Raw genomic sequence first — 18,498 nt, 5'->3', positions numbered from 1 at the left:
TATTGTTGGGTGACCATGATCGCCTCGTGTGTATTGCCCTTTCCAACTAATTGGATAATTCTTTCAAGCCAAATGCATACAATCTAGACTACCGAGCATGCTCGGAAAACCATGGATTTCCTCATGTTTTCTAGTTAAACGTTCAACATTGGAGGCATTCGGTTTTCTTAAATATTCGTTCGAAAATAAATGTATAATACTTTTGCAATAATTTTCTAAACACATATACAATGTGCTTTGCAAATACTCGTCAAAAATATCGGGAGCAACACCGTATGCTAATTGTCGTATAGCCGATGTAATTTTTTGATAAACAGTAAACCCGAGTAAACCGGTTGTATCCCGTCTTTGATGAAAATATATAAAGTATGAAGGAACTGGTTCTTGAGAATAACTGAGTATACCTGCGGAGATACGGTTAAACAGTCGACTGCTCATTCGAAAACGTCTTCGGAATTTATCTTCGGGGAATGTCGGTGTGTCAGAAAAGTAATCATTCCACAATAGTGCAGCCCTTCCTGCCCGATCTCTCGGAAAATATCTTCTTGGAGCTCTTGGGATAGGTTCATAATTTGCTTCTTCGTTGGTGTCTAAATAAATCAAGCATTTCAAGTTGTCCCTCCGGATTGTACGCACTTGCTAGTTCCATAACATCTTCGAAATCGTAATCATTAAGATACAAGTTATTCATTTTTTGTAGTAGGTTGTAATATGGAGTGTGTTGAATGGTTTAATGTGTATATGTTTAGATGTGGAGTGTTGTATATATAGGATTGAAAATGGAAAAAAAATAATATAAAAACTGAATATGTTGCAAATATATCCGTTGGAAACAAAAATAACGGCTATATACACGTTCTTGTTTAAATCATCAGATGAAAAAGTGGAGCACCGTCACTGAACGGTGGATGACTGACGGCGTGCTAATATCGGCGCCGTTCAACGGCGAGGGGCAACGGCGGGTGACTGGCGGACCGATAAGAGCACTCTAAGAAAAAAAAATTATGAGAAGATACCGGGCAAACATGTCAGATTTTGAGTAAGCTTAGGTAATATGTCAAAACGACTTTGGATATAAATGGATCATGGGTCAAAAGAGTTTAAATGAGTCAGGTTGGGTAACAGATCAAATGGCTCAAACGGGTCTTAAACTGTTACATGTAATTTTTACATTCACTATATTATTTTAGTTGTTATTATTTATGAACTTTATGAATTATACTTATTACCCAAATGTTCAAAAAGTTTGACCCAACTAGCCCAAATTTAAAAGTATTGTTATCAGTTGTTAGGTATCATTATAAGGGTGCAACGTTATGTAGGATTTCAGAGAGGATAATGCCACTAGGGCGGCGTGCTTGCTCAACTATTTTGGGTGTTTACGTCCCTAACACTTTAATATAACATACGTGTTTGATTATAACAATAATATTTTTCTCTCTAGACTTGTATGTATACACTTGTTTTGTTCTATGACCGATGTAGGACCTTGGTTTGTAAAGGTGCATACTCCTCATCTGGTCACAAGCAACTCAACCACCCAGTTGAAGACTCATCAAACCACATTGTAAATACTGTGCACAAGCTCACAGAAGATCATCACTCTCAAGCTTACCTGCATCACCAATCATACTTCTATCACTGTAACTCGATGTAACGGTATTTATATAGATATAGCTTAGGTTGTTAGAAGTTAGTTAGACTACATCAGTTAGTTATCTTCTATATATTGCAATGTACCTATAATTGTACAGTTCAATGAATGAATTACATGTTTTATGTTCAATCTTCATCTTCCTCAAATCACTTTATGGTATCAGAGCGTATGCTTGATCCTGAGATCAATTCACAAAAATCATGCACACAAGGTGTATGATCAAATTCCGCAACCAAAATTTCTTCAATCAATTCACAAATTCATCATAGATTCATCAATTTTCTTCTTCTTCTCAATAAATTCTGCAATAAACAACAAAACCTAACAACTTTCTTTGAAGATCAATTACAACCACAACAATGGCAGAAAGCAACATGAATGACACAAACTCACCAAATCATCCTCTCTACCTTCATCAAAATGATAATCCTGGACTGGTACTCATCTCAAAGAAGTTAATTGGATCTGATAACTATGGAAGCTGGAAACGATCGATGATGATAGCTCTCAATGCTAAGAACAAATTGAAGATTGTAACAAAAGAATTTGCAGAACCTGGACAAAACTCACCACTAAGGTCTCTGTATGATAGGAATAATGATATGATAATTTCATGGATCTTGAACACAGTATCTGAAGAAATTAGCAACAGCCTGAATTTCATCAGCTCAGCAGCAGATCTTTGGGCAGAACTTCAAGAGCACTATGCTCAGATTGATGGACATAGAATCTACCAACTTGCTAATGATATCTCTCAACTGAAGCAAAACAATTGCTTAATAGAGATCTATTATCACAAACTCAAAGGATTATGGGATGAAACAGATGCTCTTGAAGCTCCATACACTTGCAATTGTCTCTGCACATGTGATAATGGCAGAACCAGTGGAGAAAGGGAAGAAAGGAAGAGGCTCATTCAATTCTTGATGGGACTCGATGACAGCTATTCAAACATAAGAGTTCAAATCCTCTTGATGCAGCCATTACCTTCAACAGCTAAGGCTTATGGGATGATAAAACAAGAAGAGAAACAAAGGAAAGGTATCCTTCCAAAACCTAATATACCTGAAATCATGTCCATCACTGGAAATACTTCAAGGTCATACAATCAACAGAAGTATACAAAGCCATCAATGAACAACACAAGTGAAAGAAGGTCAACATTCAAGGTTGGGGTCAAATGCACAACATGCTACATGGAAGGGCAAACTAAAGAAGAATGCTACAAGAATATTGGTTATCCACCAGGTCATCCTCTACATGGCAAATATCAACCAAGACAAGCTACTAACAAGGGAACACTGTCCATAGCATCTTCACCAATGCACAAGCTGAACCAGTCAATACTACCAGCAAAGAAAGCCCTGCAAACAGTGACATCATGACTACAAGAATGGACCTTCTACAGAATCATCTGAACCAGATGATGATGATGATACAAAATCAAAAGAATCAATATGAGGATGCAGGTATAACTCCATTTATTGCTTCACTTTTCTCTTATCTTGATAATGTTTGGGTAATAGATAGTGGGGCTATGATATCGGCTAAAAAGTCACGTTTTCACCCCGGTATTAAGGCCCAAAAACAAGAAAGATTTGAACTTTGTCGGAAAAATACCCACTTCATCGGTTAGAATTGAAGAACAAGTAATTACGAAGACAGTACAAAAAGAATCAAGAGAATCGGAGCAAAAACGAAGATTCTAGAGCGAAAACGGTGAAAGACAAGAAATCAAGTTACGATCCAGGGAATTCAGGCTGACCAGCAAGCCATACGGCCTGCCATACGGCCTGCCATACGGCCTGCCAGTATGGAAATGGCCTGCCATATACGTGCCACCACACGAGCCACCAAACGGCCTGCCTTGCATACGGCCTGCCAAATACGGCCTGCCAAATGGCCGGTCAAGCGTATTTGGCAAATTTTCAAGTCTATTTAAAGGGTCTTTGTCATTCATTCCAACACACACTTCAATTCACTTCTTTCTCTCTCTTGTACAATATTAGTCATACTTTCAAGGCCTTCTCACCTCCGAGTGGGAAATTAAGTACCCGGAGACGAACGCTGAAGATTGTATTAGGAGCGGTCTGGAGTCTTGAAGTTGTCACTTTTGTATTCGGAACTCGTTTAATCTACTGGTACTTCTATCCTTTATCTTATATAATGTTTTATGATATTATTGCCATGATTAGCGAGTAGTTATCTTTAGTGTATGCTATGATGTAAGCAGTTATAATGCCGAAATAATATTATGGTATGTGTATGCTGTTGAAATGCTTTCTGATTATGCTTTAAACTCAATCGCTTTTCCAACTAATAGAACGTAGTTATAGGCTCTGTTATTGGGAAGTCGCGAACCCCGATTCAGAGTACACTATCTGTGTCACCCCTTGGTAAGAGAAGTCTCTCGGATACAACGTAAGATCGACCGAGGCACACCGGTTATAGTAAGTCTATCGAGCTTTGGATTCCGACTGAGGACTCTTTCGTAGTGAAACATCTGACTAGACCCTTAGTACATTGTCGGTCCTAGACCATGCTAGTGTAGTCACCAAGCATATAAACTTCGTACGTGCACGTTGAAGCACATCAGTTTTTGTAAGCTGTACCTCTGCTAAGTAAGGCCATGGAACACGGTTAGTGTTGACCAGTACACTGCACCATAACGCGGTCTCAAGCATTGCATCCCGCTTGAGGGATTCTTAGTTAATTAAGGAACTGTTTGTTTAGACACATAAAGGATTGGACCGTTAGGATAACTGAACGTGTTCATGGAAGTCAGACTCGACTTGGCCATGGTGTTCTTTCTGGTTGAACTCTTTTTAAGGGCCTAACTATCTTTTACCAATCATTAATGAAAGCATTGAAGCACATCACGTCTCTCAGATATGGTAAACCATGTATTCTATTATGCTTAAGAAAGTTTAGACCATTTTGGAATGTTAATACGTCACCCAACCGAGTCGCTCAATTGGATGAGCCGTCTGAACGTGTATGCCTGTAGTCAGACTGCACGGGCGTCGGGGGTAAGGAACGTTGCTATCTATTCAGAATCTTCAAGCCTAATGCAGTACCCAGTGACATGTCTTATGACAGGGGAGTTTAGGACCAGTGTAATGAATACAGGGCCTCTGCTTATTCATGAGCCAGCATTCCATAATCTCGACAGAATAACTGATGAAGTCATAGTATGCACTTACTTTAACCTTATCTAAATTACAAATTTTATCGCATTTACTTTATCTGTCTTAAATTAGAAAATCCCAAAATAAATATTCACTACTCCCTAACTATCTTAGGCTGTAATATAGGTTCGATGTTACTGATATCTCAAAAATACGACTCTAGGTCATACTTCCCTTACTTATAAGGAGTAGTAAGATTTTGGCCCCGCTAAATATAAATTTAAAACAGTACCCTCTCCCACGAGTGGCTGATCCTGGCGAGCCGCGGCCTAACGACACTACGCAAATAAAAACCGTCCATTTCAGCCATATCAGGAGAACTACTAGTTTTTGGCGCCGCTGCCGGGGATCTGGTATCAGGCAATCCTGCTCTCTATCAAACTTATTCGCAAGCATTTAGTAGTGTCTAAGAAAGACAATTATACACGGACTTGGTTATTGAATTTTCCGAACAGTCGCCAATTATATTGGGACCAAAAGGATCCCGCCTCTCCGTAGTCGGCCTGGCCACTTGGTTTGATTGAATAGTTTGTGCGAAGCTTTGTTACTGAAATACCAGGGAATCAGTAGCCAGAACCAAAAACATATTCCACCATAGAATAGTTAGTTAATTAATTAGATTACATTAGATTTCTTTAGATTACTTTAGATTACCTTAGATTACTTTATATTACTTTAGTTTACCTTAGAATCCCCTGTCTCTTTCCCTATCGAAAAACTAGCCTGATTAGATTACCTTAGAATTAGATTAGTTTAGTTTAGCTTATTATAGTTTAGCTTATTTGTGAAAAATTGAAACAAAAAGGCATACCTAGTGTATGACCCAAACCCGATCTAGACCAGGGCCGTTGTTATTCGTACCTGATCCAGACGCAATAATCTCTAAAGCACGCAAGGAAGCATGAATCAGAAACCAAATGTCGTTACGCGTTACTTTAGCAGAAAATACGAAACCCTCGATTGAAGGTCGAGGAGGACCAATCAGATTTCCAGAGATTTAAGGACACTCGTTCGAGTTAAAACATCACATCATCCAGCTCATTCAAAATAGCTGTCAGTTTCATGGATTACCGAATGACGATCCTAATTCTCACCTTGATAAATTCATATCTCTTTCGAACTCCTACAAACAGCCAGGGATAGGACAAGATATAGTCCGGCTATACTTGTTCCCCTATTCTCTCACTCATCATGCTCAAACTTGGTTTGAAGGATTGGAAAAAGATTCCATCACGTCATGGACAGAGATGGCGACTAAATTCCTAACCAAATATTTCCCTCTTTCTAAACAAACCAAACTGAAGAATGACATCATTAACTTCAAACAAAGTTATGATGAATCTCTTTACACTGCATGGGAGCGTTTCAAAACCCTGATGAAGAAATGCCCTAATCACCAGTTAGAACGGTCAGCCCAATCTGTACCTTCTACAATGGTCTTACGGTAAACCATAGGATGACGATCAATGTAGCAGCTCAAGGGAATCTGATGAATCAAACCGCAGATGAAGCATGGGAATTGCTCGAGAACATGACGATGCATCCTCATGACTGGAACAGTGGTGAAACAACTTCATCATCTGCCCCACTCTCTGCACTTAACAATCAAACGGAGGCCATCAAATCCCTCACGGATAAGATGGAATCTCTTGCAAAGCAACTCGGAGAATTGAAGACGCAACCGCAGCAGGTTAACCAAGCTCAGACTTGTGTTAATTGTACCAACCCGCAACCCATTGAAGACTATCAAGTTGAGTACGAGAACCCTGACGGTTCAGTCTGTTACGTTCAATACCCAGATCGTCCACCAAATCCCGAATTCAATCAACCACCAAGGGTTAATCAATTTCAGCGAAGCAATCAACCTTTCCGCTATTGCTATCCACCTTATCCAGCCCAACAATCTCAATTGACCTACGATCAATCACTTCCACTCACTGGTCCCCCAGTTGAGGAGAATTCCCCTACCACCCAGATTACAAAAGCAACTAACCCCACTCTCGGAGCTAATGATCAGTTAACTCAGTTCATCCAAGGATAACAACAGTTAAATCAGAGAACTGCAACCAGACAAGATCAGACGGAGATACTAATGAGAAATCAATTGGCTCTGCTCAAAAGTTTGGAAACGCAGCTCGGACAGTTATCACAACGCCTTGAAACCCGACCGCAGGGAAGATTGCCAAGTAATACTATCCTGAATCCCCACATAGAAGAAGCAAAGCAAATGGATTCCGTAATCCCAGAGGAAGAACCACGGAGAAGGTCAACTAGGCTCAAGAACAAATCAACATATACTCAGAAGCTGACCCCTAAAACTCCAGTTCGCGTAGCTTATCCTAGAAGGCTACAAGAAAAACCATCCAAGCTTGATTCCTTCAAACTTGATGGCAGATTCCTAGACACCATGTCCAAAGTTCCCAACCAGAAGAGATACATCCGAAGGCTTCTATCTACAAAGGAGAGGATACCAGACTCTAAGAAAATTCCACTAAGTGAAGAATGCTCTGCATTACTCAGAAACTCTCTAACACCTAAACTAGGAGATACGGGTCAATTCGTTTTCTGTGTTCAATCTACCAATCTGGAACCATTCATGCGCTATCAGATTTAGGAGCAAGTATCAACCTAATCCCCTATCTCTCTACAAGAGATTAGAGTTAGGAGACTTTTCACCAACCAAAATGATAATCCAACTTGCCGATCATACAATTCGATATCCTAAGGGCATAGTTGACAACGTCTTGGTGAAAGTCGACAAATTCTTGTATCCTACGGATTTCATAGTAATGGATATTAAGGAAGACCTACACACCCCAGTAGTGTTAGGAAGACCTTTCATGAATACGGCTAGGACTGTCATTGATGTGTACAATCAAACCATGATCTTACGATCACATGGGGAGAGCGTTACCTTCAAAATTGACCGACCAACCGATATTTCTGGACAGGCAGAGATGTTTGCTATTTCCACCAGACGGATCACTTCCGATGATGAGTCATTACCACCAGCCGATGATTTCGAGATGGGTGTCGAATCACAGTCTGTAAACGACCCAGAAATGGAAGAAGAGGGTCCCGGCGAAGAAATAGAGGAAGAGGAGGAATGTGAAGAGGAAGAGGAGATGGAAGACGTAAAAGAAACTGTGACAACACCCGTTCCAAGCACTGAACGTCATGAAGAAATAATGAGGCTTGAAACGGCAGATCACAGTTTAATCATTCGCTTCAAAAAGAAGACCGACAAGGCTGAGGTTAAGGATATAGAAATTGATCCTGTAAGTATCAAAGTGGAGAATCAGAATAATGAAGGAACCCATTCATCAGACGCATCCTCAGAGGAACCGGTACCGATGATGACGAGGAAGAGCATCACGAAGACATTCTGACTAACTCACACTCTCCAACTGAAGTAGATCAAGGGGAGCCGGACTCTTCTTCAGATCGAATTCCGGTTATATCCACACATGCAGACATGATTACCTTCATCAATGATACCGATGAATTTGAAGACATTCTCGAAGCCATCCGAAAGTCAACCATTGATTTTTCGCTACGCTTAACAGAACGAATCATGGCTATCAGATAAGAGCACCACCTCTATCTCCGAAGAGAAGACAATGATGTTGAAATCCTAGAAGAACGCATTCAAGACTTTATCAACTCTCTTCACGATCATATCTATCACGAAGAAAGGCAACGAGAGCACAATTCAGTGGTTCGCACTATTCTCGAGACAAGATTCTGTCGAGATCAGAAGATCATTTACTCTAAGGTTTATAATGCCTTGGCTGGATCTGCACTTCCGTTCTCACGAAACGAACGAGCACTACTGACTCTCATCCGGAAGCATATGGATCTTTCCATCGGCCGCCCGACTTATCACTCTGATTTGCAAATGATCGAGGATATTCACAGTCTTTTCGCTATTCTGGATAGAGATAATTTCGAAAGCACACCAGACAGACTAGTAATTTACGTAACAATTGATCACCACGCTGATCTGATTATCAAAGAGTTACAAGACGCTGTTATGGAGGAAGCAAGGTGAAACAATCCATTTTCTCATCTTGAACCAGATCGAGTCAACATTGACACCTATGTTACGAAGCAGCTATCACGTATCTTCCACGAATCCACGGATCCTAGTTTCATATTCAAAGCTGGATGTCGGGAGAAATACTCAAAGACGGTGAAATTGATACTCAGATCAGGATTGCTGTTCACTTCTTTCCAGCTTCGTCTCTTAACTAATCTGTGCAAAGCTACAGACTCTTACTGTGGAGATCACCGTTCCGAAGACTTCGAAATTCTAAAGATACAGTTTCTTACATTATTTGAAGACCTCCGAAATGAGCATCCCGTCAGAGAAATCATCAACACCAGCACTGCTACCATGATTGACATTCATGGGTCAACCAGCAGAGCTGTGGATCACATTCTCATCGGACTTCAAGACTTATCAAGAGCCGAAACTGCGCACTACTTATCGTTCAGAAGATCTTCAAGAGAAGTACCGGACTTGTTACCACTATTGGTCTGACACTTTCTCAGAACTTATCCACCAAGTCTCACATTCCCTCAAGAAGACCAAGATCACAACCATCAACGAGGAATGTTTGCTTTTTGAATAATCACTACGGTCGAGCCAACGACCTTAAACAAAAGCGCTTCTCGGGAGGCAACCCGTGCAATAAAGTAGAGTAGAAGAATAAAGGATGACAAATGAGCCGATAAAGAAGCAAGGAAACCAACCGCATCTGCTAGGGGTATCTCTTTCTTTTCGCTACTAGCTCAAGATTCAAACTATACCACATCCTAGCTTATCACTAAGTGTGGGATAACACCCAATTAAAACACTAGACAAACACTCCCAAATCTTCAACTAAAACTCCTAAGTGTGGGATACACTAGGAACATTGAGGACAATGTTCGTCTAAGTGTGGGATGTTGGTATCTTTTTATGCTATATCATAATAAACCATTACAAAGATTCCAAGTCCTTAAGCCAAATTTCAAATTTTTTGCAAAAGAAACCCTTTTCGAAAAAGTATTTTTGAAAACCTAAAACGTTTGTATAAGGCTTAAGTAAGGTGGAATTCTTGTTAGATTGAAATCTCTAATAGAGCATTGCATGACTAAGGCATTATCGACCTAAATTGATTATGGTGAGGCACCCCAAATAAGACCAGCATTCATCTTTAATGCTTCACTATTTTCCATTGAGAGTGCCGATGTCTGTGCTCAGAATCAGAACTTGTTTTAGATCTACATCTCCAAGCAGCAAAGCGTGATTCGGTTGTAATCGAAATAGCTACCCATTTGTCAAACATAAGCCTTCCACACCTCCACTACTTCTACTCCACCACCACATCCATATCACCTTTACTATTTCTCAGAAAACCCAGAAAATGAGATTCCTTCCAAAAACCTAATGTTATAAACCTCTCAAGTATCATGGCAAAGGTCTTGAAAAAGTTTACCGGCAAAAAGTTTCTCGAGATGAAGTCTCAAAAAAAAAAAAATGAATGAAGTTCTGAAAAAAGGAGCAGAACTAAATAAGAGAAATGCCGAAGAGAACTCGACCGAAAATGATTATCAAATGAAGAAAAGTTCAAAAGTGCTTCTCAAAATACTTCAGCACTCCTATCTATCCGAATAAAAGTCTGTATAAAGACTACATTACCCTTTTATCTCACCCTTCAAAAAAAACAACTTCACTACCACTCCAAAATTCCTTTCCATCATTGACAAATAACCCATAAAGCTGAGATTACTACCGTTCTCGCGTTAGCAGTAAGGATTTGAGTCTTTATCAAGCCTATGACGATGGGTGCAGCATGACTGGCTATGAGCGTATTCATTTCTTAGATATATGGGAAACCTTAAACACTTGAGTGATTTGAGTGACCCATGAAAGCTAGCCTATGTCATGTAACCTCCACGCATGCTTGCAGAGATAATTTCAATCATAACATAGATGACTCACCTTATCTTTTTGCTCTTATAATAAAAGCAAACCGCTTAGGCTATTAGAAAAGAAACACCGAAAATATTCTTTAAAATGAGAGTTTGCTTGAGGACAAGCAAAGTCTAAGTGTGGGATATTTGATATCAGCTAAAAAGTCACGTTTTTACCCCGGTATTAAGGCCCAAAAACAAGAAAGATTCGAACTTTGTGGACAAAATACCCACTTCATCGGTTAGAATTGAAGAACAAGTAATTACAAAGACGGTGCAAAAAGAATCAAGAGAATCAGAGCTAAAACGAAGATTCTAGAGCGAAAACGGTGAAAGACAAGAAATCAAGTTACGATCCAGGGAATTCAGGCTGACCAGCAAGCCATACGGCCTACCAGTATGGAAACGGCCTGCCAAATATGTGCCACCACACGAGCCACCAAACGGCCTGCCTTGCATACGACCTGCCAAATACGGCCTGCCATACGGCCTGCCAGGCGTATTTGGAAAATTTTCAAGTCTATTTAAAGGATCTTTGTCATTCATTCCAACACACACTTCAATTCACTTCTTTCTCTCTCTTGTACAATATTAGTCATACTTTCAAGGCCTTCTCACCTCCAAGCAGGAAATTAAGTACCCAGAGGCGAACGCTGAATATTGTATTAGGAGCGGTCTGGAGTCTTGAAGTTGTCACTTTTGTATTCGGAACTCGTTTAATCTACTGGTACTTCTATCCTTTATCTTATATAATGTTTTATGATATTATTGCCATGATTAGCGAGTAGTTATCTTTAGTGTATGCTATGATGTAAGCAGTTATAATGCCAAAATAATATTATGGTCTGTGTATGCTGTTGAAATGCTTTCCGATTATGCTTTAAACTCAATCGCTTTTTCAACTAATAGAACGTAGTTATAGGCTCTGTTATTGGGAAGTCGCGAACCCCGATTCAGAGTACACTATCTGTGTCACCCCTTGGTAAGAGAAGTCTTTCGGATACAATGTAAGATCGACGTAGGCACACCGGTTGTAGTAAGTCTATCGATCTTTGGATCCTGACTGAGGACTCTTTTGTAGTGAAACATCTGACTAGACCCTTAGTACATTGTCGGTCCTAGACCATGCTAGTGTAGTCACCAAGCATATAAACTTCGTACGTGCACGCTGAAGCACAGCGGTTGTTGTAAGCTGTACCTCTGCTAAGTAAGGCCATGGAACACGGTTAGTGTTGACCAGTACACTGCACCATAACGCGGTCTCAAGCATTGAACCCCGCTTGAGGAATTCTTAGTTAATTAAGGAACTGTTTGTTTAGACACATAAAGTATTGGACCGTTAGGATGATGAAACATGTTCATGGAAGTTAGACTTGACTTGGCCATGGTGTTCTTTATGGTTGAACTCTTTTTAAGGGCCTAACTATCTTTTACCAATCATTAACGAAAGCATTGAAGCACATCACGTCTCTCGGATATGGTAAACCATGTATTCTATTATGCTTAAGAAAGTTTAGACCATTTTGGAATGTTAATACGTCACCCAACCGAGTCGCTCAATTGGATGAGCCGTCTGAACGTGTATGCCTGTAATCAGACTGCACGGGCGTCGGGGGTAAGGGACGTTGCTGTCTATTCAGAATCTTCAAGCCTAACGCAGTACCCAGTGACATGTCTTATGACAGGGGCGTTTAGGACCAGTGTAATGAATATAAGGTCTCTGCCTATTCATGAGCCAGCATTCCATAATCTCGGCAGAATAACTGATGAAGTCATAGTATGCACTTCATTTAACCTTATCTGAATTATAAATTTTATCGCATTTACTTTATCTGTCTTAAATTAGAAAATCCCAAAATAAATATTCACTACTCCCTAACTATCTTAGGCTGCAATATAGGTTCGATGTTACTGATATCTCAAAAATACGACTCTAGGTCATACTTCCCTTACTTATAAGGAGTAGTAAGATTTAGGCCCCGCTAAATATAAATTTAAAACAATACCCTCTCCCACGAGTGGCTGATCCTGGCGAGCCGCGGCCTAACGACACCGCGCAAATAAAAACCGTCCGTTTCGGCCATATCAGGCTACGGATCACATTTCCATATCACTTCATCAAATGCATAATATCACACATCACCACAAATCCATTCATGTTACACTACCAAACAAACAAAGGATTCAAGTCTCAATAACTGGCTCAGTTAACTCACTCCTAATCTTACACTGCATAATGTGTTCTACATTCCTACTTTCACCTACAATCTTCTGTCCATAAGTAAAATAACAAAATCTGCAAACCTCTCAGTCAACTTTAATCATTTTGAATGTGTCTTTCAGGGCAACAACAAGGAGATTGCCCATGGGACACTATGTGATGGACTCTACATCATTCATTCTGAAATAACCTCCAATTCCAACTCTAAACATCTTTTTCATTCTGTTAAATCTGTAAATGTAAATAGTCCTTTGTTGTGGCACACTAGACTTGGGCATTGTTCTTTTCATACACTTTTCAAAATAAAGTCTTTAAATGTAGACAACTGTACTTCTGATCATGCTTGTAATATATGTCCACTTGTAAAACAACATACTTTACCTTTTCAATCAAGCACTTCTCATGCAAAATCCAAATTTGAACTCATTCATGCTGATGTATGGGGGCCATACAAACAACTACCATCAATAAATACACTTATTTTCTAACCATGGAAAATGACTTCTCAAGAATAACATGGACATTTCTCATTCCTAACAAACACCATGTAACAACCACTTTCAAAACCTTCTGCAGCTACACTGAAACACAATATCAAACTAAAATCAAACAACTAAGAACAGATAATGGAATTGAATTTCTAAACATACAATTACACACTTTCTTACAAGAAAATGGAGTAATTCACCAAACCTCATGTCCCTACACACCTCAACAAAATGGCAGAGTAGAGAGAAAACATAGAAATCTACTTGAAATGACTAGAGCCATCCAATTCCAAGAAAACTTTCCAAAACACTTGTGGGGATACTGAAACAACCCAACCCGTATTCCATACGATAATTTTTTTTTAAATAATACACATTTACGGTCCAATTAAATATGTAAACCATTCCACAAGTTCCATTTAAAACGTACCACAATTTAAATGTTTACAAAGGCACGAAGGACATTAATTAAGTTTAATACAAGTTCGACCCACTACAAATGATAGTTTATAATCCAAACGACACTTCGAGCATGGTTTGGGGCTAAACTACCCAAAACGTTAGGCCAACTTCCAAAAGCTCCAATGAAACATCATCAAAGGACACCTAGTGCCCAACAACCCCTTTTCCACTATCCGCACCTGCATCTAAAAAGATAAACAACGAGAAGGGTAAGCTAATTGCTTAGTGAATGCAATAATTATACATGTTCATATATAACCTACTTACTTGCAATCACTTACACAAAACCGCATACAAGCTAGCAATTCGATAACCATGCAAACATCATGCATAAACTACTATCCACAATTCACAAGAAGCTAGCAACAACAATAGCATATAGTTCACAATTTAATATGCTAGACACGAATTCACACAACCATGGTTAACCAATCGTACAAGGGAACGGTACTCGTAAAAGACCGTCGGAGTTCATAACATCCATTAGTGTTACTTAAACACCGCGTAATCACTAATCTCCCGGGTGATGTCTTGAACACCGCGACTAACTCACCCTCATGACAATGCGATGATTCCACATGTCAATCAAAACCATGAGTGGTGCCTTGAACACCGCGGCATCCACTCCCATGACAATGTGGTGTCTTAAACACCGCAATAATACCACATGTCAATCAAACAATGAGTAGTGTCATGAACACCGCGACAATACTACTCGTTACTTAAAATGTGGTGTCTTGAACACCGTGACAATTCCACATTCATACCACACAAATAAATACATCACATACATACACGCATTATTATTCCACTTACCTTAATACAAGGATGATGATTATGCACTTCCAAACTTCAAAGAAATGTACCTAATACATTAAGTACACTTTCAATACACAACTAGTGAAGCTAACCACATTACTTACACTTGAGCATTTAATGATCCAATTCGTATTAAATAACCCAACTACACAAAAACTGCCCATAAATGGCCAAGACACATATTAAATCACTAAAGCTAGTGATTTAAAGTCTACTAACTTTAACTAGCGCAAACTTAGGGTAATTCATACCCATTTCGCCCAAACTAGGTCAACATTACTCTTTTGACCCATTTTACAATTCTTCCTTCACTTACAAATGCATTAGTGACTAAAAATACTATTTAACACTTACAACCTCAAATCATAAGACCAAACCCTAGATTATAGCTATTTAGGGTTCCCTTTCATCAACGTAACCCAAATTCACCCATATTACCCCCAAATGGGTCTTACAAGTTCCAAATGAACCAAACCCTAGCATAAACTAATTAAAACTCAAAATATGGAGTTAAGACTTACCAACACTATCCACTTGTAGCTAAGAATGAGGAGAACAACTTTAATTCTTGCTTCAAAGATCAACTCTCAATTCTTCACTCACAAATCTCACTTGAATTCAAATGGCTTTTTATGTTTGAGAGTAAAATGGAGAAAGAAAATGGAAAAGAAATGAGGAAAGTGGATAAGTGGTGGAGATTAAATGCTCCCATCAGATCTATACTCCAAATTACCAATTTGCCCCTTAAAATCACTTAAAATGAGCTAATTTCGGAATCAGTCCAGCAGAACTGCCGCGGCGCGACTCCATTTGTCGCGGCGCGACACATAAAGGAAAAACTGACCCTCCTTAGCATGCCTCCTGACTTCGTTTTGCTTGAGATGCCACGGCGCGACATAGGTCATCGAGGCGCGACAATACAAAGATATTTCGACCTGTTTAACAGGCCTCCTGACCTGGATTTCAGTTGAATACCGCGAACCAGGACTTCTGCGGCGCGGCAAAGGCCTGTGCCTGATCGTTTTCTCGACAACAAATTTAACGATTAAATATTTGGCTTGTACGCCCCGTTCTCGCTTCCTACATATGTCTAAACTTCACATTTAAGTCTCACATGACTTATCACCATTAAAACTTATGTACAAACTCATGCACGCACACATTCCCAAGTATTTATACATATACGTTTATACAACAACTAACACAACAATTTATTTAATCACATAAACGAACAAGTTATAAGCGTACTAATAATTAAGTTTGTACCTTTAAATACGTACGAAAAAACGGGATGTTACAACTCTCCCCCACTTGAATCGGAGCGCGTCCTCGCGATCCAAGCCGCATGACAAGCCGGAAGATAAACCAAGACAAACTCTTCAGATTCCCACATAAACTCGGAACCCTTTCGATGTTGCCATTGCACTTTGAAAGTTCTACTTTCCTTGTTACGCAACAATTTAACCTTTTCATCAAGAATGGCTATCGGCTCTTCAACGTATTCTAGCTTATTATTCAACCTAATCTCATCTAACGGCACCCAAGTCGAGTCATCCGCAAGACACCTACGGAGATGGGAAACATGAAACGTGTTATGGATCCCCGCAAGCTCTTTGGGCAACTCTAGTCTATAAGCAACCTCACCAACACGTTCCAAAGCCTTGAAAGGACCAATAAACCGAGGAGCTAACTTTCCTCGCTTTCGAAAGCGGATAACACCCTTCCATGGCGAAACCTTAAGCATCACCATGTCACCTTCTTGAAATTCGATCGTTCGTCTACCTTTATCGGCATAAGATTTTTGTCTATCTTGCGCCGCCTTAAGTCGAGCCCGAATCATCTCAAGTTTACTATTCATCTATAGGACCAAATCGGTACTCCCGATTTCTCGTTGTCCCACTTCACCCCAACAAATAGGAGTTCGACACTTACGCTCATAAAGCATCTCATAAGGTGGCATTCCAATACTAGTGTGGTAACTATTATTGTATGAGAATTCCACCAATAGTAAGTGCTCATCCCAACTACCACCAAAATCAATAATACACGCCCTTAACATATCCTCCAACGTTTGGTTCGTACGCTCGGTTTGACCGTCCGTTTGAGGATGATACGCCGTGCTCATTTTCAATTGAGTACCCATATCTTCATGAAACTTATTCCAAAACCGAGACGTGAAACGAGTATCTCAATCCGAAACGATAGATATAGGAACCCCATGTCTCGATATCACCTCTATGATAAACAACATGGACAAATTCTCCGACGATATCGTTTCCCGAATGGGAAGAAACAAAGCACTCTTCGTCAATCGATCAACGATCACCCAAATCGTATCATATTGGGTTCTCGCCGTCTTTGGTAACTTGGTAATGAAGTCCATGGTAATGTGCTCCCATTTCCATTTCGGGACTTCCAATGGTTGTAACTTACCGTACAGCTTTTGGTATTTGGCTTTAACTTGCAAACATGTGATGCATTGTTCAACATACTTAATAACATCACATTTCATGCTCGGCCACCAATACTCCTTTTTTAAATCAAGGTACATTTTCGTCGCGCCCGGATGAATGGAATACTTTGACTTATGTGATTCATCAAGTAGCACCCATCGCCAATCACCCATCTTAGGCACCCACACTCTACCTTGAAAAGACAACAAACCATGCTGGCCTAAAGTAATGAACTCCGTTTGCCCCACAATTCGTTCTTCATGTTTGTTGTTAACAAAAGCTTCAATTTGAATCTCACCAAGCTTTACAAGAAAATCGTTAGTAATAATCATGCGTAACGATCCTACTCGTATCGCCGGATATTGACTTTTTCTACTTAACGCATCCGCGACCACGTTCGCCTTCCCCAGATGATAAAGTATTTCACAATCATAATCCTTTACCACATCCATCCACCTACGTTGACGATAATTCAAATCTCGTTGATCAAAGAGATGTTTCAAACTCTTATGATCCGAATAAATCGTACACTTGACACCATACAAGTAGTGGCGCCAAATTTTCAACGCATCAACCACCGCCGCCAATTCAAGATCATGAGTCGGGTATCTCTTTTCGTGTTCCTTTAATTGTCGAGAGGCGTACGCGATGACTTTACCTCTTTGCATTAGAACACACCCGAGCCCATTTAAAGAAGCATCACAATAAACCGTCATGTCTTCTACCCCTTCCGGCAACACTAACACCGGAGCTTGACACAACTTCTCTTTTAACAATTGAAAAGCAATTTCTTGCTCGTTTTCCCAATTGAACCTTACGTTCTTCCATATCAACTTCGTCAAAGGAGAAGCATTCTTAGAAAATTCCTGGATAAACCGACGATAATAACCGGCCAATCCGAGAAAACTTCAAATTTGCGTAGGCGTAGTCGGTTTCCCCCAACTCTTCACCGTCTCAATCTTTCTCGGATCTACTTGGATACCTTCTTTATTCACAATATGGCCAAGGAATTGAACTTCCCTTAGCCAAAATTCACATTTGGAGAATTTTGCATACAACTTCTCCTTCCGCAACGTCTTCAATACTTCGCGCAAATGGTGCTCATGTTCCTTCATACTCTTAGAATAAACAAGTATGTCGTTAATGAACACAATTACTGACTTATCCAACATAGGTTGGCACACTCGGTTCATAAGATCCATGAATGCCGCCGGTGCATTCGTAAGACCAAAAGGCATAACTACAAACT

At 39.8% G+C, this 18,498-nt stretch overlaps 1 protein-coding gene and 1 non-coding gene across 2 annotated transcripts; one reads left to right on the top strand and one right to left on the bottom strand.

The window, feature by feature from the left end:
- Positions 1-2,016: 2,016 nt before the first annotated feature.
- Positions 2,017-3,042, top strand: LOC139864520 (uncharacterized). Its single transcript, XM_071853102.1, has one exon. The coding sequence runs from the start codon at positions 2,017-2,019 to the stop codon at positions 3,040-3,042; it is 1,026 nt and encodes a 341-aa protein (XP_071709203.1).
- A 3,098-nt stretch (positions 3,043-6,140) lies between these two features.
- Positions 6,141-6,247, bottom strand: LOC139865296 (small nucleolar RNA R71). The gene has a single exon (XR_011764821.1). It is a non-coding gene; the product is annotated as a small nucleolar RNA R71 (small nucleolar RNA).
- Positions 6,248-18,498: the final 12,251 nt, after the last annotated feature.

This window comes from Rutidosis leptorrhynchoides, chromosome 8 (assembly GCF_046630445.1).
Source record: "Rutidosis leptorrhynchoides isolate AG116_Rl617_1_P2 chromosome 8, CSIRO_AGI_Rlap_v1, whole genome shotgun sequence".
NCBI classification, from domain to species: domain Eukaryota; kingdom Viridiplantae; phylum Streptophyta; class Magnoliopsida; order Asterales; family Asteraceae; genus Rutidosis; species Rutidosis leptorrhynchoides.
Note: the sequence above shows the minus strand (reverse complement) of the source record. Positions and strands in the feature narration are given on the sequence as shown.